Source organism: Rhinoderma darwinii, chromosome 1 (assembly GCF_050947455.1).
Source record: "Rhinoderma darwinii isolate aRhiDar2 chromosome 1, aRhiDar2.hap1, whole genome shotgun sequence".
Classification (NCBI taxonomy): domain Eukaryota; kingdom Metazoa; phylum Chordata; class Amphibia; order Anura; family Rhinodermatidae; genus Rhinoderma; species Rhinoderma darwinii.
In genome coordinates this window covers 2,052,685-2,079,994 of record NC_134687.1, presented here as the reverse complement: position 1 = coordinate 2,079,994, position 27,310 = coordinate 2,052,685, and the positions used below count along the sequence as shown (strand labels likewise).

The 27,310-nt window shown below is 32.1% G+C and overlaps 1 protein-coding gene across 2 annotated transcripts in view; it reads right to left on the bottom strand.

The window, feature by feature from the left end:
* The window catches only part of LOC142748230 (retinol dehydrogenase 12-like), a 111,844-nt gene that overhangs the window by 45,255 nt on the left and 39,279 nt on the right, over positions 1-27,310 (bottom strand). The window contains exon 1 of one of the 2 annotated variants that reach the window (XM_075855344.1): positions 707-967. The exons of the other annotated variant lie outside the window; for it this stretch is intronic. Within the exon in view, the coding sequence (XP_075711459.1) occupies positions 707-863 (157 nt within the window). The 5' untranslated portion in view covers positions 864-967. Of the gene's footprint in view, positions 1-706; positions 968-27,310 lie in introns of those variants that run through there. 2 annotated transcript variants of the gene reach the window in all.

Sequence of the window (27,310 nt, the reverse complement as noted above, 5' to 3'; positions counted from 1 at the left end):
ACCACTGATTGCTCTACTACCCACCACTGCTTGCTCTACTACCCACCACTGATTGCTCTACTACCCACCACTGATTTCTCTACTACCCACCACTGCTTGCTCTACTACCCACCACTGCTTGCTCTACTACCCACCACTGCTTGCTCTACTACCCACCACTGCTTGCTCTACTACCCACCACTGCTTGCTCTACTACCCACCACTGCTTGCTCTACTACCCACCACTGCTTGCTCTACTACCCACCACTGCTTGATCTACTACCCACCACTGCTTGATCTACTACCCACCACTGCTTGCTCTACTACTCACCACTGCTTGCTCTACTACTCACCACTGCTTGCTCTACTACCCACCACTGATTGCTCTACTACCCACCACTGATTGCTCTACTACTCACCACTGCTTGCTCTACTACTCACCACTGCTTGCTCTACTACTCACCACTGATTGCTCTACTACCCACCACTGCTTGCTCTACTACCCACCACTGATTGCTCTACTACCCACCACTGCTTGCTCTACTATTCACCACTGCTTGCTCTATTACCCACCACTGCTTGCTCTACTACCCACCAATGCTTGCTCTACTACCCACCACTGCTTGCTCTACTACCCACCACTGCTTGCTCTACTACCCACCACTGCTTGCTCTACTACCCACCAATGCTTGCTCTACTACCCACCACTGCTTGCTCTACTACTCACCAGTGTTGGCTCCGGTCACTATGGCGGTTTTCCCAGTCAGGTCAGTGCGGCACTTGCGGGCGTCCCAGCTACCCTTTCTCTGCAGGCGCAGCACCACGGCCAGGACAACAGAGCAGAGGAACCAGACCGGGTGTCCGAGGAGAGAAGGGAGATCCATGTCAGCGGCGGCCGGCGGAGTGCGGGGACGAGCGACCGAGCGACCGAGCAACCGCTACTATGGCCTGCACCGCCGGGTCCTAAAGCCGTCCGCTCATAGCGATGTTATATATTAACCGACTGAGAGCTGTTCCGGGTGTGTAAAAGGTGATCGCCCCCTAGTGGCGTGTATATAACTATACTGTATATAAGTACATGTTATGCGAGGTGTATATAACTATACTGTATATAAGTACATGTTATGTGGGGTGTATATAACTATACTGTATATAAGTACATGTTATGTGGGGTGTATATAACTATAGTGTATATAAGTACATGTTATGCGGGGTGTATATAACTATACTGTATATAAGTACATGTTATGTGAGGTGTATATAACTATACTGTATATAAGTACATGTTATGTGAGGTGTATATAACTATAGTGTATATAAGTACATGTTATGCGGGGTGTATATAACTATACTGTATATAAGTACATGTTATGCGAGGTGTATATAACTATACTGTATATAAGTACATGTTATGTGGGGTGTATATAACTATACTGTATATAAGTACATGTTATGTGAGGTGTATATAACTATACAGTATATAAGTACATGTTATGTGGGGTGTATATAACTATACTGTATATAAGTACATGTTATGTGAGGTGTATATAACTATACTGTATATAAGTACATGTTATGTGAGGTGTATATAACTATAGTGTATATAAGTACATGTTATGTGAGGTGTATATAACTATAGTGTATATAAGTACATGTTATGTGGGGTGTATATAACTATAGTGTATATAAGTACATGTTATGTGGGGTGTATATAACTATACTGTATATAAGTACATGTTATGTGGGGTGTATATAACTATACTGTATATAAGTACATGTTATGTGGGGTGTATATAACTATAGTGTATATTAGTACATGTTATGCGGGGTGTATATAACTATACTGTATATAAGTACATGTTATGTGGGGTGTATATAACTATACTGTATATAAGTACATGTTATGTGGGGTGTATATAACTATACTGTATATAAGTACATGTTATGTGGGGTGTATATAACTATAGTGTATATAAGTACATGTTATGCGGGGTGTATATAACTATAGTGTATATAAGTACATGTTATGTGGGGTGTATATAACTATAGTGTATATAAGTACATGTTATGTGGGGTGTATATAACTATAGTGTATATAAGTACATGTTATGCGGGGTGTATATAACTATACTGTATATAAGTACATGTTATGCGGGGTGTATATAACTATACTGTATATAAGTACATGTTATGTGGGGTGTATATAACTATACTGTATATAAGTACATGTTATGTGGGGTGTATATAACTATAGTGTATATAAGTACATGTTATGTGAGGTGTATATAACTATACTGTATATAAGTACATGTTATGTGGGGTGTATATAACTATACTGTATATAAGTACATGTTATGCGAGGTGTATATAACTATACTGTATATAAGTACATGTTATGTGGGGTGTATATAACTATACTGTATATAAGTACATGTTATGTGGGGTGTATATAACTATACTGTATATAAGTACATGTTATGTGGGGTGTATATAACTATACAGTATATAAGTACATGTTATGTGGGGTGTATATAACTATACTGTATATAAGTACATGTTATGTGGGGTGTATATAACTATACTGTATATAAGTACATGTTATGCGGGGTGTATATAACTATACTGTATATAAGTACATGTTATGTGGGGTGTATATAACTATAGTGTATATAAGTACATGTTATGTGGGGTGTATATAACTATACTGTATATAAGTACATGTTATGTGAGGTGTATATAACTATACTGTATATAAGTACATGTTATGTGGGGTGTATATAACTATACTGTATATAAGTACATGTTATGTGGGGTGTATATAACTATACTGTATATAATTACATGTTATGTGGGGTGTATATAACTATACTGTATATAAGTACATGTTATGTGAGGTGTATATAACTATACTGTATATAAGTACATGTTATGTGAGGTGTATATAACTATAGTGTATATAAGTACATGTTATGTGGGGTGTATATAACTATACTGTATATAAGTACATGTTATGTGAGGTGTATATAACTATACTGTATATAAGTACATGTTATGTGAGGTGTATATAACTATAGTGTATATAAGTACATGTTATGTGGGGTGTATATAACTATACTGTATATAAGTACATGTTATGTGAGGTGTATATAACTATACTGTATATAAGTACATGTTATGTGGGGTGTATATAACTATAGTGTATATAAGTACATGTTATGTGGGGTGTATATAACTATACTGTATATAAGTACATGTTATGTGAGGTGTATATAACTATAGTGTATATAAGTACATGTTATGTGGGGTGTATATAACTATAGTGTATATAAGTACATGTTATGTGGGGTGTATATAACTATACTGTATATAAGTACATGTTATGTCGGGTGTATATAACTATAGTGTATATAAGTACATGTTATGTGAGGTGTATATAACTATAGTGTATATAAGTACATGTTATGTGGGGTGTATATAACTATACTGTATATAAGTACATGTTATGAGGGGTGTATATAACTATACTGTATATAAGTACATGTTATGTGGGGTGTATATAACTATACTGTATATAAGTACATGTTATGCGGGGTGTATATAACTATACTGTATATAAGTACATGTTATGTGGGGTGTATATAACTATACTGTATATAAGTACATGTTATGTGGGGTGTATATAACTATACTGTATATAAGTACATGTTATGCGAGGTGTATATAACTATACTGTATATAAGTACATGTTATGTGAGGTGTATATAACTATACTGTATATAAGTACATGTTATGTGGGGTGTATATAACTATACTGTATATAAGTACATGTTATGCGGGTTGTATATAACTATAGTGTATATAAGTACATGTTATGTGGGGTGTATATAACTATACTGTATATAAGTACATGTTATGTGGGGTGTATATAACTATAGTGTATATAAGTACATGTTATGTGGGGTGTATATAACTATACTGTATATAAGTACATGTTATGTGAGGTGTATATAACTATACTGTATATAAGTACATGTTATGTGGGGTGTATATAACTATAGTGTATATAAGTACATGTTATGCGGGGTGTATATAACTATACTGTATATAAGTACATGTTATGTGGGGTGTATATAACTATAGTGTATATAAGTACATGTTATGTGGGGTGTATATAACTATACTGTATATAAGTACATGTTATGTGGGGTGTATATAACTATAGTGTATATAAGTACATGTTATGTGAGGTGTATATAACTATACTGTATATAAGTACATGTTATGTGAGGTGTATATAACTATACTGTATATAAGTACATGTTATGTGGGGTGTATATAACTATAGTGTATATAAGTACATGTTATGTGGGGTGTATATAACTATAGTGTATATAAGTACATGTTATGTGGGGTGTATATAACTATACTGTATATAAGTACATGTTATGTGGGGTGTATATAACTATACAGTATATAAGTACATGTTATGTGGGGTGTATATAACTATACTGTATATAAGTACATGTTATGTGAGGTGTATATAACTATAGTGTATATAAGTACATGTTATGTGGGGTGTATATAGCTATACTGTATATAAGTACATGTTATGTGGGGTGTATATAACTATACTGTATATAAGTACATGTTATGTGGCGTGTATATAACTATACTGTATATAAGTACATGTTATGCGGGGTGTATATAACTATACTGTATATAAGTACATGTTATGTGGGGTGTATATAACTATACTGTATATAAGTACATATTATGTGAGGTGTATATAACTATACTGTATATAAGTACATGTTATGCGGGTTGTATATAACTATAGTGTATATAAGTACATGTTATGTGGGGTGTATATAACTATACTGTATATAAGTACATGTTATGTGGGGTGTATATAACTATACTGTATATAAGTACATGTTATGTGGGGTGTATATAACTATAGTGTATATAAGTACATGTTATGTGGGGTGTATATAACTATACTGTATATAAGTACATGTTATGTGGGGTGTATATAACTATACTGTATATAAGTACATGTTATGTGGGGTGTATATAACTATACTGTATATAAGTACATGTTATGTGAGGTGTATATAACTATACTGTATATAAGTACATGTTATGTGGGGTGTATATAACTATAGTGTATATAAGTACATGTTATGTGGGGTGTATATAACTATACTGTATATAAGTACATGTTATGTGGGGTGTATATAACTATACTGTATATAAGTACATGTTATGTGGGGTGTATATAACTATACTGTATATAAGTACATGTTATGTGAGGTGTATATAACTATACTGTATATAAGTACATGTTATGTGGGGTGTATATAACTATACTGTATATAAGTACATGTTATGTGGGGTGTATATAACTATACTGTATATAAGTACATGTTATGTGGGGTGTATATAACTATACTGTATATAAGTACATGTTATGTGGGGTGTATATAACTATAGTGTATATAAGTACATGTTATGTGGGGTGTATATAACTATAGTGTATATAAGTACATGTTATGTGAGGTGTATATAACTATACTGTATATAAGTACATGTTATGTGGGGTGTATATAACTATACAGTATATAAGTACATGTTATGTGGGGTGTATATAACTATACTGTATATAAGTACATGTTATGTGAGGTGTATATAACTATACTGTATACTGTATACTGTATACTGTGTACTGTATACTGAGCTTGGTGGTTTAAGTGGCTTGTGAACTAAGTGGAGTTCTAAAACCGGATTGTGTTGCTGTACTTCTGTATTGTGTTGCTGTATTTCTGTGTTTGTGAATCTGTTTTGATTGCTAGCAAATAGAAGATAGCAAAAACTCACACAATTTAAAAAAAAAAATTGTAAATTATTTTTTTTTTCCCTTGCAGATTCGTTCCAGCTCAGCAGTTGACGAGGGGGAAGGGGTTAACTGGACACAGGTGGTATAAATTAGTCATCAGACCTCATTTTGAGCTTGCTCTTTCTGAGCTTGGTGGTTTAAGTGGCTTGTGAACTAAGTGGAGTTCTAAAACCGGAGTTGAAAAGAGGAGTTGAAGCCCCAGTAAGTACTCTTCTTTTTCTTTGACAATTGTTCGCTGTTTTGGTGTAACTTGGATAATGGATAGCAAGATTGGAGGTTTTCTTCAGTGCACAGTTTGTCATATGTATACACGACTGGAGCCGGAGTTCCAGGGTGAATATCTCTGTGGCAGATGTGAGCATGTTGTTCACCTGGAAGCTCGTATTAGAGATCTGGAGGAGCAGAATGCAACACTGAGGAGGATAGACAATTTTGAGCGGAGCTTGCTGCTCACAGAGCATGCAGTTAGTGGGTTAGAACTGGAGGGTGAAGACATGGGTGAGCAGGATCAGGTAAGTAGCTGGGTTAATGTAGTTAGGGGCAGTAGAAAGGGGTCAAAGACAAGGAAGGCCGATCCGGTTTCTGGCATTCCAAGCAAAATTGCCAGGTTGGGTGATGATGCGAGGGTGTCAGTCTCAGAAAAGGCAGCCCTAGTGGATACTGATCTCCCTAACAGCCGGGAGAACAGCCCAGCTAGTAGTTGGCGGGATGGTAATGCAGGCAAGCCAAGACAATTGATAGTTGTAGGGGATTCTATAATCAGGAAGACGGATAGAATAATTTGTCGCCAAGACCGCCTCAACCGAATGGTTTGCTGTCTCCCTGGTGCCAGGGTTCGGCATGTGGTGGAACGGGTGGACAAATTGCTGGGAGGGGCTGGTGATGATCCAGCTGTCGTGGTCCATGTCGGTACCAACGACAGAATAAATGGTAGGTGGAGGAGCCTTAAGAATAATTTTAAAGAACTAGGCTACAAGCTGAAGGGAAGGACCTCCAAGGTTGTATTCTCAGGAATACTGCCTGTGCCATGCGCATCACAGGAAAGACAGCGGGAGCTTAGGGAGTTAAATGCATGGCTGAAGTCTTGGTGTAGAGGAGAAGGATTTGGGTTCCTAGAGCACTGGGCTGACTTTTCATTGGGGTACAAACTGTATTCTGCAGATGATTTGCACCTAAATGGAAGGGGGTCCGCTGTGCTGGGGGAGAGAATTCTAGCTGGGGTGGCGGAGTATTTAAACTAGGGCTGAGGAGGGAGGTCAATGTAGAAAAAAAAGGGGTAGCCAGGTTAGAGAGGGGTCAGACTATATTGGTGGGGGGAGAAACAGAATGTGGGGAGAGGACTAGACAACAAGATAAGGAGATCCTTTCGTTACAAAACATCAGTGTAAATAAAAAGGACCGATTAATGTCAAATCACATTTCTGATAATAAAAGTGAAAAACTGACAGGCAAGTTAAAGTGTATGTTCACAAATGCCAGAAGTCTAGCAAGCAAAATGGGGGAGCTGGAGGCCTTGATACTGGAAGAAAATATAGATATAGTTGGTGTTGCTGAAACATGGCTGGACTCTTCACATGACTGGGCTGTAAATCTACAGGGTTTTACACTTTTTCGTAAAGACAGGACAAATAGGAAAGGTGGTGGTGTATGTCTGTATGTGAGAAGTGATATGAAGGCGAGTGTGAAAGAGACAATAGTGGGTGAAGACTGTGAGGAGGTTGAAACCTTGTGGGTGGAACTAGAAAGGGAGGTAAACACTGAAAAAATTACTTTTGGTGTAATCTATAGACCCCCCAATATAACTGAGGAGATGGAAGGTCAGATATATAAACAGATGGAGCGGGCTGCACAGGCGGGTACTGTAGTGATAATGGGAGATTTTAATTTCCGGGATATTAATTGGTGTCATGGTTCGGCTTCAACTGCAAAGGGGAGACATTTCCTCAACCTGTTGCAGGAAAATTTTATGGGCCAGTTTGTGGAAGACCCGACTAGAGGTGAAGCTCTGTTGGATCTGGTCATTTCTAATAATGCAGATCTTGTTGGGAATGTCAATGTTCGTGAAAACCTCGGTAACAGTGATCATAATATAGTTACATTTTACCTATACTGTAAAAAACAAACGCAGGCTGGGAGGGCAAAAACATTTAATTTTAAGAAAGCCAATTTCCCCAGGATGAGGGCGGCAATTCAGGATATAGACTGGGAAGAACTAATGTCAAATAATGGAACAAATGATAAATGGGAGATTTTCAAATCTACTTTGAGTTATTATAGTGCAAAATTTATTCCTACAGGTAATAAGTATAAACGACTCAAATTAAACCCCACATGGCTTACACCTTCTGTGAAAGGGGCAATACATGACAAAAAAAGGGCATTTAAAAAATACAAATCTGAGGGTACAGCTGTAGCCTTTGTAAAATATAAAGAGCTTAATAAAATCTGTAAAAATGTAATAAAATTAGCAAAAATACAAAATGAAAGGCAGGTGGCCAAGGATAGTAAAACAAATCCTAAAAAATTCTTCAAGCATATAAATGCAAAAAAGCCAAGGTCTGAACATGTAGGACCCCTAGATAATGGTAATGGGGAGTTGATCACAGGGGATCAAGAGAAGGCAGAGTTACTAAATGGGTTCTTTAGCTCTGTATATACAACAGAAGAAAGAGCAGCTGATGTAGCCGGTGCCAGTGCTGTTAATATATCAGTTGATATACTGAATTGGATGAATGTAGAGATGGTCCAAGCTAAATTAAATAAAATAAATGTGCACAAGGCTCCGGGACCAGATGGGTTACACCCTAGAATTCTTAAAGAGCTTAGTTCAGTTATTTCTGTCCCCCTTTTCATAATATTCAGAGAATCTCTAGTGACAGGTATAGTGCCAAGGGACTGGCGCAGGGCAAATGTGGTGCCTATTTTCAAAAAGGGCTCTAGGTCTTCCCCGGGTAATTATAGACCAGTAAGCTTAACATCCATCGTGGGGAAAATGTTTGAGGGGCTATTGAGGGACTATATACAGGATTATGTGACAATAAATAGCATTATAAGTGACAGCCAGCACGGTTTTACTAAGGACAGAAGTTGTCAAACTAACCTAATCTGTTTTTATGAAGAGGTGAGCAGAAGTCTAGACAGAGGGGCCGCTGTGGATTTAGTGTTTTTGGACTTTGCAAAGGCATTTGACACTGTCCCCCATAGACGCCTAATGGGTAAATTAAGGACTATAGGTTTAGAAAATATAGTTTGTAATTGGATTGAGAATTGGCTCAAGGACCGTATCCAGAGGGTTGTGGTCAATGATTCCTTCTCTGAATGGTCCCCGGTTATAAGTGGTGTACCCCAGGGTTCAGTGCTGGGACCACTATTATTCAACTTATTTATTAATGATATAGAGGAAGGGATTAATAGCACTATTTCTATTTTTGCAGATGACACCAAGCTATGTAATATAGTTCAGACTATGGAAGATGTTCATGAATTACAGGCAGATTTAAACAAACTAAGTGTTTGGGCGTCCACTTGGCAAATGAAGTTTAATGTAGATAAATGTAAAGTTATGCATCTTGGTACCAACAACCTGCATGCATCATATGTCCTAGGGGGCGCTACACTGGCGGATTCACTTGTTGAGAAGGATCTGGGTGTACTTGTAAATCATAAACTCAATAACAGCATGCAGTGTCAATCAGCTGCTTCAAAGGCCAGCAGGATATTGTCGTGTATTAAAAGAGGCATGGACTCGCGGGACAGGGATGTAATAATGCCACTTTACAAAGCATTAGTGAGGCCTCATCTAGAATATGCAGTTCAGTTCTGGGCTCCAGTTCATAGAAAGGATGCCCTGGAGTTGGAAAAAATACAAAGAAGAGCAACGAAGCTAATAAGGGGCATGGAGAATTTAAGTTATGAGGAAAGATTGAAAGAATTAAACCTATTTAGCCTTGAAAAAAGACGACTAAGGGGGGACATGATTAACTTATATAAATATATTAATGGCACATACAAAAAATATGGTGAAATCCTGTTCCTTGTAAAACCCCCTCAAAAAACAAGGGGGCACTCCCTCCGTCTGGAGAAAAAAAGGTTCAAGCTGCAGAGGCGACAAGCCTTCTTTACAGTAAGAACGGTGAATTTATGGAATAGCCTACCGCAGGAGCTGGTCACAGCAGGGACAGGAGACACCGCAGGAGCTGGTCACAGCAGGGACAGTAGACACCGCAGGAGCCGGTCACAGCAGGGACAGTAGATGGCTTTAAAAAAGGGTTAGATAATTTCCTAGAACAAAAAAATATTAGCTCCTATGTGTAGAAATTTTTCCTTCCCTTTTCCCTTCCCTTGGTTGAACTTGATGGACATGTGTCTTTTTTCAGCCGTACTAACTATGTAACTATGTTATGTGGGGTGTATATAACTATACTGTATATAAGTACATGTTATGTGGGGTGTATATAACTATACTGTATATAAGTACATGTTATGTGGGGTGTATATAACTATACTGTATATAAGTACATGTTATGTGGGGTGTATATAACTATAGTGTATATAAGTACATGTTATGTGGGGTGTATATAACTATACTGTATATAAGTACATGTTATGTGGGGTGTATATAACTATACTGTATATAAGTACATGTTATGTGGGGTGTATATAACTATACTGTATATAAGTACATGTTATGCGGGGTGTATATAACTATAGTGTATATAAGTACATGTTATGCGAGGTGTATATAACTATACTGTATATAAGTACATGTTATGTGGGGTGTATATAACTATAGTGTATATAAGTACATGTTATGTGGGGTGTATATAACTATACTGTATATAAGTACATGTTATGTGGGGTGTATATAACTATAGTGTATATAAGTACATGTTATGTGGGGTGTATATAACTATACTGTATATAAGTACATGTTATGTGGGGTGTATATAGCTATACTGTATATAAGTACATGTTATGTGGGGTGTATATAACTATACTGTATATAAGTACATGTTATGTGGGGTGTATATAGCTATACTGTATATAAGTACATGTTATGTGGGGTGTATATAACTATACTGTATATAAGTACATGTTATGTGAGGTGTATATAACTATACTGTATATAAGTACATGTTATGTGGGGTGTATATGACTATACTGTATATAAGTACATGTTATGTGGGGTGTATATAACTATACTGTATATAAGTACATGTTATGTGGGGTGTATATAACTATACTGTATATAAGTACATGTTATGTGGGGTGTATATAACTATACTGTATATAAGTACATGTTATGTGGGGTGTATATAGCTATACTGTATATAAGTACATGTTATGTGGGGTGTATATAACTATAGTGTATATAAGTACATGTTATGTGGGGTGTATATAACTATACTGTATATAAGTACATGTTATGTGGGGTGTATATAACTATACTGTATATAAGTACATGTTATGTGAGGTGTATATAACTATACTGTATATAAGTACATGTTATGTGGGGTGTATATAACTATAGTGTATATAAGTACATGTTATGTGGGGTGTATATAACTATACTGTATATAAGTACATGTTATGTGGGGTGTATATAACTATACTGTATATAAGTACATGTTATGTGGGGTGTATATAACTATACTGTATATAAGTACATGTTATGTGAGGTGTATATAACTATACTGTATATAAGTACATGTTATGTGGGGTGTATATAACTATACTGTATATAAGTACATGTTATGTGAGGTGTATATAACTATACTGTATATAAGTACATGTTATGTGAGGTGTATATAACTATAGTGTATATAAGTACATGTTATGTGGGGTGTATATAACTATAGTGTATATAAGTACATGTTATGTGGGGTGTATATAACTATACTGTATATAAGTACATGTTATGTGGGGTGTATATAACTATACTGTATATAAGTACATGTTATGTGGGGTGTATATAACTATACTGTATATAAGTACATGTTATGTGAGGTGTATATAACTATACTGTATATAAGTACATGTTATGTGGGGTGTATATAACTATACTGTATATAAGTACATGTTATGTGAGGTGTATATAACTATACTGTATATAAGTACATGTTATGCGGGGTGTATATAACTATAGTGTATATAAGTACATGTTATGCGAGGTGTATATAACTATACTGTATATAAGTACATGTTATGTGGGGTGTATATAACTATAGTGTATATAAGTACATGTTATGTGGGGTGTATATAACTATACTGTATATAAGTACATGTTATGTGGGGTGTATATAACTATAGTGTATATAAGTACATGTTATGTGAGGTGTATATAACTATACTGTATATAAGTACATGTTATGTGAGGTGTATATAACTATACTGTATATAAGTACATGTTATGTGGGGTGTATATAACTATACTGTATATAAGTACATGTTATGTGGGGTGTATATAACTATACTGTATATAAGTACATGTTATGTGGGGTGTATATAACTATACTGTATATAAGTACATGTTATGTGGGGTGTATATAACTATAGTGTATATAAGTACATGTTATGTGGGGTGTATATAACTATAGTGTATATAAGTACATGTTATGTGGGGTGTATATAACTATACTGTATATAAGTACATGTTATGTGAGGTGTATATAACTATACTGTATATAAGTACATGTTATGTGGGGTGTATATAACTATAGTGTATATAAGTACATGTTATGTGGGGTGTATATAACTATACTGTATATAAGTACATGTTATGCGTGGTGTATATAACTATACTGTATATAAGTACATGTTATGCGGGGTGTATATAACTATACTGTATATAAGTACATGTTATGTGGGGTGTATATAACTATACTGTATATAAGTACATGTTATGCGAGGTGTATATAACTATAGTGTATATAAGTACATGTTATGTGGGGTGTATATAACTATAGTGTATATAAGTACATGTTATGTGGGGTGTATATAACTATAGTGTATATAAGTACATGTTATGTGGGGTGTATATAACTATACTGTATATAAGTACATGTTATGTGGGGTGTATATAACTATACTGTATATAAGTACATGTTATGTGGGGTGTATATAACTATACTGTATATAAGTACATGTTATGTGGGGTGTATATAACTATACTGTATATAAGTACATGTTATGTGGGGTGTATATAACTATACTGTATATAAGTACATGTTATGCGGGGTGTATATAACTATAGTGTATATAAGTACATGTTATGTGAGGTGTATATAACTATACTGTATATAAGTACATGTTATGCGGGGTGTATATAACTATAGTGTATATAAGTACATGTTATGTGGGGTGTATATAACTATAGTGTATATAAGTACATGTTATGTGGGGTGTATATAACTATACTGTATATAAGTACATGTTATGTGAGGTGTATATAACTATAGTGTATATAAGTACATGTTATGTGGGGTGTATATAACTATAGTGTATATAAGTACATGTTATGTGGGGTGTATATAACTATAGTGTATATAAGTACATGTTATGTGGGGTGTATATAACTATACTGTATATAAGTACATGTTATGCGAGGTGTATATAACTATACTGTATATAAGTACATGTTATGCGGGGTGTATATAACTATACTGTATATAAGTACATGTTATGTGGGGTGTATATAACTATACTGTATATAAGTACATGTAATGTGGGGTGTATATAACTATACTGTATATAAGTACATGTTATGTGGGGTGTATATAACTATACTGTATATAAGTACATGTTATGTGGGGTGTATATAACTATACTGTATATAAGTACATGTTATGTGAGGTGTATATAACTATACTGTATATAAGTACATGTTATGTGGGGTGTATATAACTATAGTGTATATAAGTACATGTTATGTGGGGTGTATATAACTATACTGTATATATGTACATGTTATGTGGGGTGTATATAACTATAGTGTATATAAGTACATGTTATGTGGGGTGTATATAACTATAGTGTATATAAGTACATGTTATGCGGGGTGTATATAACTATACTGTATATAAGTACATGTTATGTGGGGTGTATATAACTATACTGTATATAAGTACATGTTATGTGAGGTGTATATAACTATAGTGTATATAAGTACATGTTATGTGGGGTGTATATAGCTATACTGTATATAAGTACATGTTATGTGGGGTGTATATAACTATACTGTATATAAGTACATGTTATGTGGCGTGTATATAACTATACTGTATATAAGTACATGTTATGCGGGGTGTATATAACTATACTGTATATAAGTACATGTTATGTGGGGTGTATATAACTATACTGTATATAAGTACATATTATGTGAGGTGTATATAACTATACTGTATATAAGTACATGTTATGCGGGTTGTATATAACTATAGTGTATATAAGTACATGTTATGTGGGGTGTATATAACTATACTGTATATAAGTACATGTTATGTGGGGTGTATATAACTATACTGTATATAAGTACATGTTATGTGGGGTGTATATAACTATAGTGTATATAAGTACATGTTATGTGGGGTGTATATAACTATACTGTATATAAGTACATGTTATGTGGGGTGTATATAACTATACTGTATATAAGTACATGTTATGTGGGGTGTATATAACTATAGTGTATATAAGTACATGTTATGTGGGGTGTATATAACTATAGTGTATATAAGTACATGTTATGTGAGGTGTATATAACTATACTGTATATAAGTACATGTTATGAGGGGTGTATATAACTATACTGTATATAAGTACATGTTATGTGGGGTGTATATAACTATACTGTATATAAGTACATGTTATGTGGGGTGTATATAACTATACTGTATATAAGTACATGTTATGTGGGGTGTATATAACTATACTGTATATAAGTACATGTTATGTGAGGGGTATATAACTATACTGTATATAAGTACATGTTATGTGGAGTGTATATAACTATACTGTATATAAGTACATGTTATGTGGGGTGTATATAACTATACTGTATATAAGTACATGTTATGTGAGGGGTATATAACTATAGTGTATATAAGTACATGTTATGTGGGGTGTATATAACTATACTGTATATAAGTACATGTTATGTGAGGTGTATATAACTATAGTGTATATAAGTACATGTTATGCGGGGTGTATATAACTATACTGTATATAAGTACATGTTATGTGGGGTGTATATAACTATAGTGTATATAAGTACATGTTATGTGGGGTGTATATAACTATACTGTATATAAGTACATGTTATGCGGGTTGTATATAACTATAGTGTATATAAGTACATGTTATGTGGGGTGTATATAACTATAGTGTATATAAGTACATGTTATGTGGGGTGTATATAACTATAGTGTATATAAGTACATGTTATGTGAGGTGTATATAACTATACTGTATATAAGTACATGTTATGCGGGTTGTATATAACTATAGTGTATATAAGTACATGTTATGTGGGGTGTATATAACTATAGTGTATATAAGTACATGTTATGTGGGGTGTATATAACTATAGTGTATATAAGTACATGTTATGTGGGGTGTATATAACTATAGTGTATATAAGTACATGTTATGTGTGGTGTATATAACTATAGTGTATATAAGTACATGTTATGTGGGGTGTATATAACTATAGTGTATATAAGTACATGTTATGTGGGGTGTATATAACTATACTGTATATAAGTACATGTTATGTGGGGTGTATATAACTATACTGTATATAAGTACATGTTATGTGGGGTGTATATAACTATACTGTATATAAGTACATGTTATGTGAGGTGTATATAACTATACTGTATATAAGTACATATTATGTGAGGGGTATATAACTATAGTGTATATAAGTACATGTTATGTGGGGTGTATATAACTATACTGTATATAAGTACATGTTATGTGGGGTGTATATAACTATACTGTATATAAGTACATGTTATGTGAGGGGTATATAACTATACTGTATATAAGTACATGTTATGTGGGGTGTATATAACTATACTGTATATAAGTACATGTTATGTGGGGTGTATATAACTATACTGTATATAAGTACATGTTATGTGGGGTGTATATAACTATACTGTATATAAGTACATATTATGTGAGGTGTATATAACTATACTGTATATAAGTACATGTTATGTGGGGTGTATATAACTATACTGTATATAAGTACATGTTATGTGGGGTGTATATAACTATACTGTATATAAGTACATGTTATGTGGGGTGTATATAACTATACTGTATATAAGTACATGTTATGTGGGGTGTATATAACTATACTGTATATAAGTACATGTTATGTGAGGTGTATATAACTATACTGTATATAAGTACATGTTATGTGAGGTGTATATAACTATACTGTATATAAGTACATGTTATGTGAGGTGTATATAACTATACTGTATATAAGTACATGTTATGTGAGGTGTATATAACTATACTGTATATAAGTACATGTTATGTGAGGTGTATATAACTATACTGTATATAAGTACATGTTATGTGAGGTGTATATAACTATACTGTATATAAGTACATGTTATGTGAGGTGTATATAACTATACTGTATATAAGTACATGTTATGTGGGGTGTATATAACTATAGTGTATATAAGTACATGTTATGTGGGGTGTATATAACTATACTGTATATAAGTACATGTTATGTGGGGTGTATATAACTATACTGTATATAAGTACATGTTATGCGGGGTGTATATAACTATACTGTATATAAGTACATGTTATGTGGGGTGTATATAACTATACTGTATATAAGTACATGTTATGCGGGGTGTATATAACTATAGTGTATATAAGTACATGTTATGCGGGGTGTATATAACTATACTGTATATAAGTACATGTTATGTGGAGTGTATATAACTATACTGTATATAAGTACATGTTATGTGGGGTGTATATAACTATACTGTATATAAGTACATGTTATGTGGGGTGTATATAACTATAGTGTATATAAGTACATGTTATGTGGGGTGTATATAACTATACTGTATATAAGTACATGTTATGTGGGGTGTATATAACTATAGTGTATATAAGTACATGTTATGTGGGGTGTATATAACTATACTGTATATAAGTACATGTTATGTGGGGTGTATATAACTATACTGTATATAAGTACATGTTATGCGAGGTGTATATAACTATAGTGTATATAAGTACATGTTATGTGAGGTGTATATAACTATACTGTATATAAGTACATGTTATGCGGGTTGTATATAACTATAGTGTATATAAGTACATGTTATGTGGGGTGTATATAACTATAGTGTATATAAGTACATGTTATGTGGGGTGTATATAACTATAGTGTATATAAGTACATGTTATGTGGGGTGTATATAACTATAGTGTATATAAGTACATGTTATGTGTGGTGTATATAACTATAGTGTATATAAGTACATGTTATGTGGGGTGTATATAACTATAGTGTATATAAGTACATGTTATGTGGGGTGTATATAACTATACTGTATATAAGTACATGTTATGTGGGGTGTATATAACTATACTGTATATAAGTACATGTTATGTGGGGTGTATATAACTATACTGTATATAAGTACATGTTATGTGGGGTGTATATAACTATAGTGTATATAAGTACATGTTATGTGAGGTGTATATAACTATACTGTATATAAGTACATGTTATGCGGGTTGTATATAACTATAGTGTATATAAGTACATGTTATGTGGGGTGTATATAACTATAGTGTATATAAGTACATGTTATGTGGGGTGTATATAACTATAGTGTATATAAGTACATGTTATGTGGGGTGTATATAACTATAGTGTATATAAGTACATGTTATGTGTGGTGTATATAACTATAGTGTATATAAGTACATGTTATGTGGGGTGTATATAACTATAGTGTATATAAGTACATGTTATGTGGGGTGTATATAACTATACTGTATATAAGTACATGTTATGTGGGGTGTATATAACTATACTGTATATAAGTACATGTTATGTGGGGTGTATATAACTATACTGTATATAAGTACATGTTATGTGAGGTGTATATAACTATACTGTATATAAGTACATATTATGTGAGGTGTATATAACTATACTGTATATAAGTACATGTTATGTGGGGTGTATATAACTATACTGTATATAAGTACATGTTATGTGGGGTGTATATAACTATACTGTATATAAGTACATATTATGTGGGGTGTATATAACTATAGTGTATATAAGTACATGTTATGTGGGGTGTATATAACTATACTGTATATAAGTACATATTATGTGAGGTGTATATAACTATACTGTATATAAGTACATGTTATGTGGGGTGTATATAACTATACTGTATATAAGTACATGTTATGTGGGGTGTATATAACTATACTGTATATAAGTACATGTTATGTGGGGTGTATATAACTATAGTGTATATAAGTACATGTTATGTGGGGTGTATATAACTATACTGTATATAAGTACATGTTATGTGGGGTGTATATAACTATACTGTATATAAGTACATGTTATGTGGGGTGTATATAACTATACTGTATATAAGTACATGTTATGTGAGGTGTATATAACTATACTGTATATAAGTACATATTATGTGGGGTGTATATAACTATAGTGTATATAAGTACATGTTATGTGGGGTGTATATAACTATACTGTATATAAGTACATATTATGTGAGGTGTATATAACTATACTGTATATAAGTACATGTTATGTGGGGTGTATATAACTATACTGTATATAAGTACATGTTATGTGGGGTGTATATAACTATACTGTATATAAGTACATGTTATGTGGGGTGTATATAACTATACTGTATATAAGTACATGTTATGTGAGGTGTATATAACTATACTGTATATAAGTACATGTTATGTGAGGTGTATATAACTATACTGTATATAAGTACATGTTATGTGAGGTGTATATAACTATACTGTATATAAGTACATGTTATGTGAGGTGTATATAACTATACTGTATATAAGTACATGTTATGTGAGGTGTATATAACTATACTGTATATAAGTACATGTTATGTGAGGTGTATATAACTATACTGTATATAAGTACATGTTATGTGAGGTGTATATAACTATACTGTATATAAGTACATGTTATGTGGGGTGTATATAACTATAGTGTATATAAGTACATGTTATGTGGGGTGTATATAACTATACTGTATATAAGTACATGTTATGTGGGGTGTATATAACTATAGTGTATATAAGTACATGTTATGTGGGGTGTATATAACTATACTGTATATAAGTACATGTTATGTGGGGTGTATATAACTATACTGTATATAAGTACATGTTATGTGGGGTGTATATAACTATACTGTATATAAGTACATGTTATGCGGGGTGTATATAACTATAGTGTATATAAGTACATGTTATGTGGGGTGTATATAACTATACTGTATATAAGTACATGTTATGTGGGGTGTATATAACTATACTGTATATAAGTACATGTTATGTGAGGTGTATATAACTATACTGTATATAAGTACATGTTATGTGGGGTGTATATAACTATACTGTATATAAGTACATGTTATTTGGGGTGTATATAACTATACTGTATATAAGTACATGTTATGTGAGGTGTATATAACTATAGTGTATATAAGTACATGTTATGCGAGGTGTATATAACTATAGTGTATATAAGTACATGTTATGTGGGGTGTATATAACTATACTGTATATAAGTACATGTTATGTGAGGTGTATATAACTATACTGTATATAAGTACATGTTATGTGAGGTGTATATAACTATACTGTATATAAGTACATGTTATGTGAGGTGTATATAACTATACTGTATATAAGTACATGTTATGTGAGGTGTATATAACTATACTGTATATAAGTACATGTTATGTGAGGTGTATATAACTATACTGTATATAAGTACATGTTATGTGGGGTGTATATAACTATACTGTATATAAGTACATGTTATGTGAGGTGTATATAACTATACTGTATATAAGTACATGTTATGTGGGGTGTATATAACTATACTGTATATAAGTACATCTTATGTGAGGTGTATATAACTATAGTGTATATAAGTACATGTTATGTGGGGTGTATATAACTATACTGTATATAAGTACATGTTATGTGAGGTGTATATAACTATAGTGTATATAAGTACATGTTATGTGAGGTGTATATAACTATACTGTATATAAGTACATGTTATGTGAGGTGTATATAACTATACTGTATATAAGTACATGTTATGTGGGGTGTATATAACTATAGTGTATATAAGTACATGTTATGTGGGGTGTATATAACTATACTGTATATAAGTACATGTTATGTGGGGTGTATATAACTATACTGTATATAAGTACATGTTATGTGGGGTGTATATAACTATACTGTATATAAGTACATGTTATGTGGGGTGTATATAACTATAGTGTATATAAGTACATGTTATGTGGGGTGTATATAACTATAGTGTATATAAGTACATGTTATGTGGGGTGTATATAACTATACAGTATATAAGTACATGTTATGTGGGGTGTATATAGCTATACTGTATATAAGTACATGTTATGCGGGGTGTATATAACTATACTGTATATAAGTACATGTTATGTGGGGTGTATATAACTATAGTGTATATAAGTACATGTTATGTGAGGTGTATATAACTATACTGTATATAAGTACATGTTATGTGGGGTGTATATAACTATACTGTATATAAGTACATGTTATGTGGGGTGTATATAACTATACTGTATATAAGTACATGTTATGTGGGGTGTATATAACTATAGTGTATATAAGTACATGTTATGTGAGGTGTATATAACTATACTGTATATAAGTACATGTTATGTGGGGTGTATATAACTATAGTGTATATAAGTACATGTTATGTGGGGTGTATATAACTATAGTGTATATAAGTACATGTTATGTGAGGTGTATATAACTATACTGTATATAAGTACATGTTATGTGGGGTGTATATAACTATACTGTATATAAGTACATGTTATGTGGGGTGTATATAACTATACTGTATATAAGTACATGTTATGTGGGGTGTATATAACTATAGTGTATATAAGTACATGTTATGTGAGGTGTATATAACTATACTGTATATAAGTACATGTTATGTGGGGTGTATATAACTATACTGTATATAAGTACATGTTATGCGGGGTGTATATAACTATACTGTATATAAGTACATGTTATGTGGGGTGTATATAACTATACTGTATATAAGTACATGTTATGCGGGGTGTATATAACTATACTGTATATAAGTACATGTTATGTGAGGTGTATATAACTATACTGTATATAAGTACATGTTATGCGGGGTGTATATAACTATAGTGTATATAAGTACATGTTATGTGAGGTGTATATAGCTATACTGTATATAAGTACATGTTATGTGGGGTGTATATAACTATACTGTATATAAGTACATGTTATGTGGGGTGTATATAACTATACTGTATATAAGTACATGTTATGTGAGGTGTATATAACTATACTGTATATAAGTACATGTTATGCGGGGTGTATATAACTATAGTGTATATAAGTACATGTTATGTGGGGTGTATATAACTATACTGTATATAAGTACATGTTATGTGAGGTGTATATAACTATACTGTATATAAGTACATGTTATGTGAGGTGTATATAACTATACTGTATATAAGTACATGTTATGTGAGGTGTATATAACTATACTGTATATAAGTACATGTTATGCGGGGTGTATATAACTATACTGTATATAAGTACATGTTATGTGAGGCGTATATAACTATACTGTATATAAGTACATGTTATGTGGAGTGTATATAACTATACTGTATATAAGTACATGTTATGTGGGGTGTATATAAGTACATGTTATGTGGGGTGTATATAACTATAGTGTATATAAGTACATGTTATGTGAGGTGTATATAACTATACTGTATATAAGTACATGTTATGCGGGGTGTATATAACTATACTGTATATAAGTACATGTTATGTGGGGTGTATATAACTATACTGTATATAAGTACATGTTATGCGAGGTGTATATAACTATACTGTATATAAGTACATGTTATGCGGGGTGTATATAACTATACTGTATATAAGTACATGTTATGTGGCGTGTATATAACTATACTGTATATAAGTACATGTTATGCGGCGTGTATATAACTATACTGTATATAAGTACATGTTATGTGGGGTGTATATAACTATACTGTATATAAGTACATGTTATGTGGGGTGTATATAACTATAGTGTATATAAGTACATGTTATGTGGGGTGTATATAACTATAGTGTATATAAGTACATGTTATGTGGGGTGTATATAACTATACTGTATATAAGTACATGTTATGTGAGGTGTATATAACTATAGTGTATATAAGTACATGTTATGTGGGGTGTATATAACTATACTGTATATAAGTACATGTTATGTGGGGTGTATATAACTATACTGTATATAAGTACATGTTATGTGAGGTGTATATAACTATACTGTATATAAGTACATGTTATGTGGGGTGTATATAACTATACTGTATATAAGTACATGTTATGTGGGGTGTATATAACTATAGTGTATATAAGTACATGTTATGTGGGGTGTATATAACTATACTGTATATAAGTACATGTTATGTGGGGTGTATATAACTATACTGTATATAAGTACATGTTATGTGGGGTGTATATAACTATACTGTATATAAGTACATGTTATGTGGGGTGTATATAACTATACTGTATATAAGTACATGTTATGTGAGGTGTATATAACTATAGTGTATATAAGTACATGTTATGTGGGGTGTATATAACTATAGTGTATATAAGTACATGTTATGTGGGGTGTATATAACTATACTGTATATAAGTACATGTTATGTGAGGTGTATATAACTATAGTGTATATAAGTACATGTTATGCGGGGTGTATATAACTATACTGTATATAAGTACATGTTATGCGGGGTGTATATAACTATACTGTATATAAGTACATGTTATGCGGGGTGTATATAACTATACTGTATATAAGTACATGTTATGCGGGGTGTATATAACTATAGTGTATATAAGTACATGTTATGTGGGGTGTATATAACTATAGTGTATATAAGTACATGTTATGTGGGGTGTATATAACTATAGTGTATATAAGTACATGTTATGTGAGGTGTATATAACTATAGTGTATATAAGTACATGTTATGTGGCGTGTATATAACTATAGTGTATATAAGTACATGTTATGTGGGGTGTATATAACTATACTGTATATAAGTACATGTTATGTGAGGTGTATATAACTATACTGTATATAAGTACATGTTATGTGGGGTGTATATAACTATACTGTATATAAGTACATGTTATGTGGGGTGTATATAACTATACTGTATATAAGTACATGTTATGTGAGGTGTATATAACTATACTGTATATAAGTACATGTTATGTGGGGTGTATATAACTATACTGTATATAAGTACATGTTATGTGGGGTGTATATAACTATACTGTATATAAGTACATGTTATGTGAGGTGTATATAACTATACTGTATATAAGTACATGTTATGTGGGGTGTATATAACTATACTGTATATAAGTACATGTTATGTGAGGTGTATATAACTATACTGTATATAAGTACATGTTATGTGAGGTGTATATAACTATACTGTATATAAGTACATGTTATGTGGGGTGTATATAACTATACTGTATATAAGTACATGTTATGTGGGGTGTATATAACTATACTGTATATAAGTACATGTTATGCGGGGTGTATATAACTATAGTGTATATAAGTACATGTTATGTGAGGTGTATATAACTATAGTGTATATAAGTACATGTTATGTGGGGTGTATATAACTATACTGTATATAAGTACATGTTATGTGGGGTGTATATAACTATACTGTATATAAGTACATGTTATGTGGGGTGTATATAACTATAGTGTATATAAGTACATGTTATGTGGGGTGTATATAACTATAGTGTATATAAGTACATGTTATGTGGGGTGTATATAACTATAGTGTATATAAGTACATGTTATGTGGGGTGTATATAACTATAGTGTATATAAGTACATGTTATGTGGGGTGTATATAACTATACTGTATATAAGTACATGTTATGTGGGGTGTATATAACTATACTGTATATAAGTACATGTTATGTGGGGTGTATATAACTATAGTGTATATAAGTACATGTTATGTGGGGTGTATATCACTATACTGTATATAAGTACATGTTATGCGGGGTGTATATAACTATACTGTATATAAGTACATGTTATGTGGGGTGTATATAACTATACTGTATATAAGTACATGTTATGCGAGGTGTATATAACTATACTGTATATAAGTACATGTTATGTGAGGTGTATATAACTATACTGTATATAAGTACATGTTATGCGGGGTGTATATAACTATAGTGTATATAAGTACATGTTATGTGGGGTGTATATAACTATACTGTATATAAGTACATGTTATGAGGGGTGTATATAACTATACTGTATATAAGTACATGTTATGTGGGGTGTATATAACTATACTGTATATAAGTACATGTTATGCGGGTTGTATATAACTATAGTGTATATAAGTACATGTTATGTGGGGTGTATATAACTATACTGTATATAAGTACATGTTATGTGAGGTGTATATAACTATACTGTATATAAGTACATGTTATGTGAGGTGTATATAACTATACTGTATATAAGTACATGTTATGTGGGGTGTATATAACTATAGTGTATATAAGTACATGTTATGTGGGGTGTATATAACTATAGTGTATATAAGTACATGTTATGTGGGGTGTATATAACTATAGTGTATATAAGTACATGTTATGTGGGGTGTATATAACTATACTGTATATAAGTACATGTTATGCGGGGTGTATATAACTATACTGTATATAAGTACATGTTATGTGGGGTGTATATAACTATACTGTATATAAGTACATGTTATGCGAGGTGTATATAACTATACTGTATATAAGTACATGTTATGTGAGGTGTATATAACTATACTGTATATAAGTACATGTTATGCGGGGTGTATATAACTATAGTGTATATAAGTACATGTTATGTGGGGTGTATATAACTATACTGTATATAAGTACATGTTATGTGAGGTGTATATAACTATACTGTATATAAGTACATGTTATGTGAGGTGTATATAACTATACTGTATATAAGTACATGTTATGTGAGGTGTATATAACTATACTGTATATAAGTACATGTTATGCGGGGTGTATATAACTATACTGTATATAAGTACATGTTATGTGAGGTGTATATAACTATACTGTATATAAGTACATGTTATGTGGAGTGTATATAACTATACTGTATATAAGTACATGTTATGTGGGGTGTATATAACTATACTGTATATAAGTACATGTTATGTGGGGTGTATATAACTATAGTGTATATAAGTACATGTTATGTGAGGTGTATATAACTATACTGTATATAAGTACATGTTATGCGGGGTGTATATAACTATACTGTATATAAGTACATGTTATGTGGGGTGTATATAACTATACTGTATATAAGTACATGTTATGCGAGGTGTATATAACTATACTGTATATAAGTACATGTTATGCGGGGTGTATATAACTATACTGTATATAAGTACATGTTATGTGGCGTGTATATAACTATACTGTATATAAGTACATGTTATGCGGCGTGTATATAACTATACTGTATATAAGTACATGTTATGTGGGGTGTATATAACTATACTGTATATAAGTACATGTTATGTGGGGTGTATATAACTATAGTGTATATAAGTACATGTTATGTGGGGTGTATATAACTATACTGTATATAAGTACATGTTATGTGGGGTGTATATAACTATACTGTATATAAGTACATGTTATGTGGGGTGTATATAACTATACTGTATATAAGTACATGTTATGTGAGGTGTATATAACTATACTGTATATAAGTACATGTTATGTGAGGTGTATATAACTATAGTGTATATAAGTACATGTTATGCGGGGTGTATATAACTATACTGTATATAAGTACATGTTATGCGGGGTGTATATAACTATACTGTATATAAGTACATGTTATGCGGGGTGTATATAACTATACTGTATATAAGTACATGTTATGCGAGGTGTATATAACTATACTGTATATAAGTACATGTTATGTGAGGTGTATATAACTATACTGTATATAAGTACATGTTATGTGAGGTGTATATAACTATACTGTATATAAGTACATGTTATGTGGGGTGTATATAACTATAGTGTATATAAGTACATGTTATGTGGGGTGTATATAACTATAGTGTATATAAGTACATGTTATGTGAGGTGTATATAACTATACTGTATATAAGTACATGTTATGTGAGGTGTATATAACTATACTGTATATAAGTACATGTTATGTGGGGTGTATATAACTATAGTGTATATAAGTACATGTTATGTGGGGTGTATATAACTATAGGGTATATAAGTACATGTTATGCGGGGTGTATATAACTATACTGTATATAAGTACATGTTATGTGGGGTGTATATAACTATAGTGTATATAAGTACATGTTATGTGAGGTGTATATAACTATAGTGTATATAAGTACATGTTATGTGAGGTGTATATAACTATAGTGTATATAAGTACATGTTATGTGGGGTGTATATAACTATACTGTATATAAGTACATGTTATGTGGGGTGTATATAACTATACTGTATATAAGTACATGTTATGTGGGGTGTATATAACTATAGTGTATATAAGTACATGTTATGTGGGGTGTATATAACTATAGTGTATATAAGTACATGTTATGTGGGGTGTATATAACTATAGTGTATATAAGTACATGTTATGTGGGGTGTATATAACTATAGTGTATATAAGTACATGTTATGTGAGGTGTATATAACTATAGTGTATATAAGTACATGTTATGTGGGGTGTATATAACTATACTGTATATAAGTACATGTTATGTGGGGTGTATATAACTATACTGTATATAAGTACATGTTATGTGGGGTGTATATAACTATAGTGTATATAAGTACATGTTATGTGGGGTGTATATAACTATACTGTATATAAGTACATGTTATGTGAGGTGTATATAACTATAGTGTATATAAGTA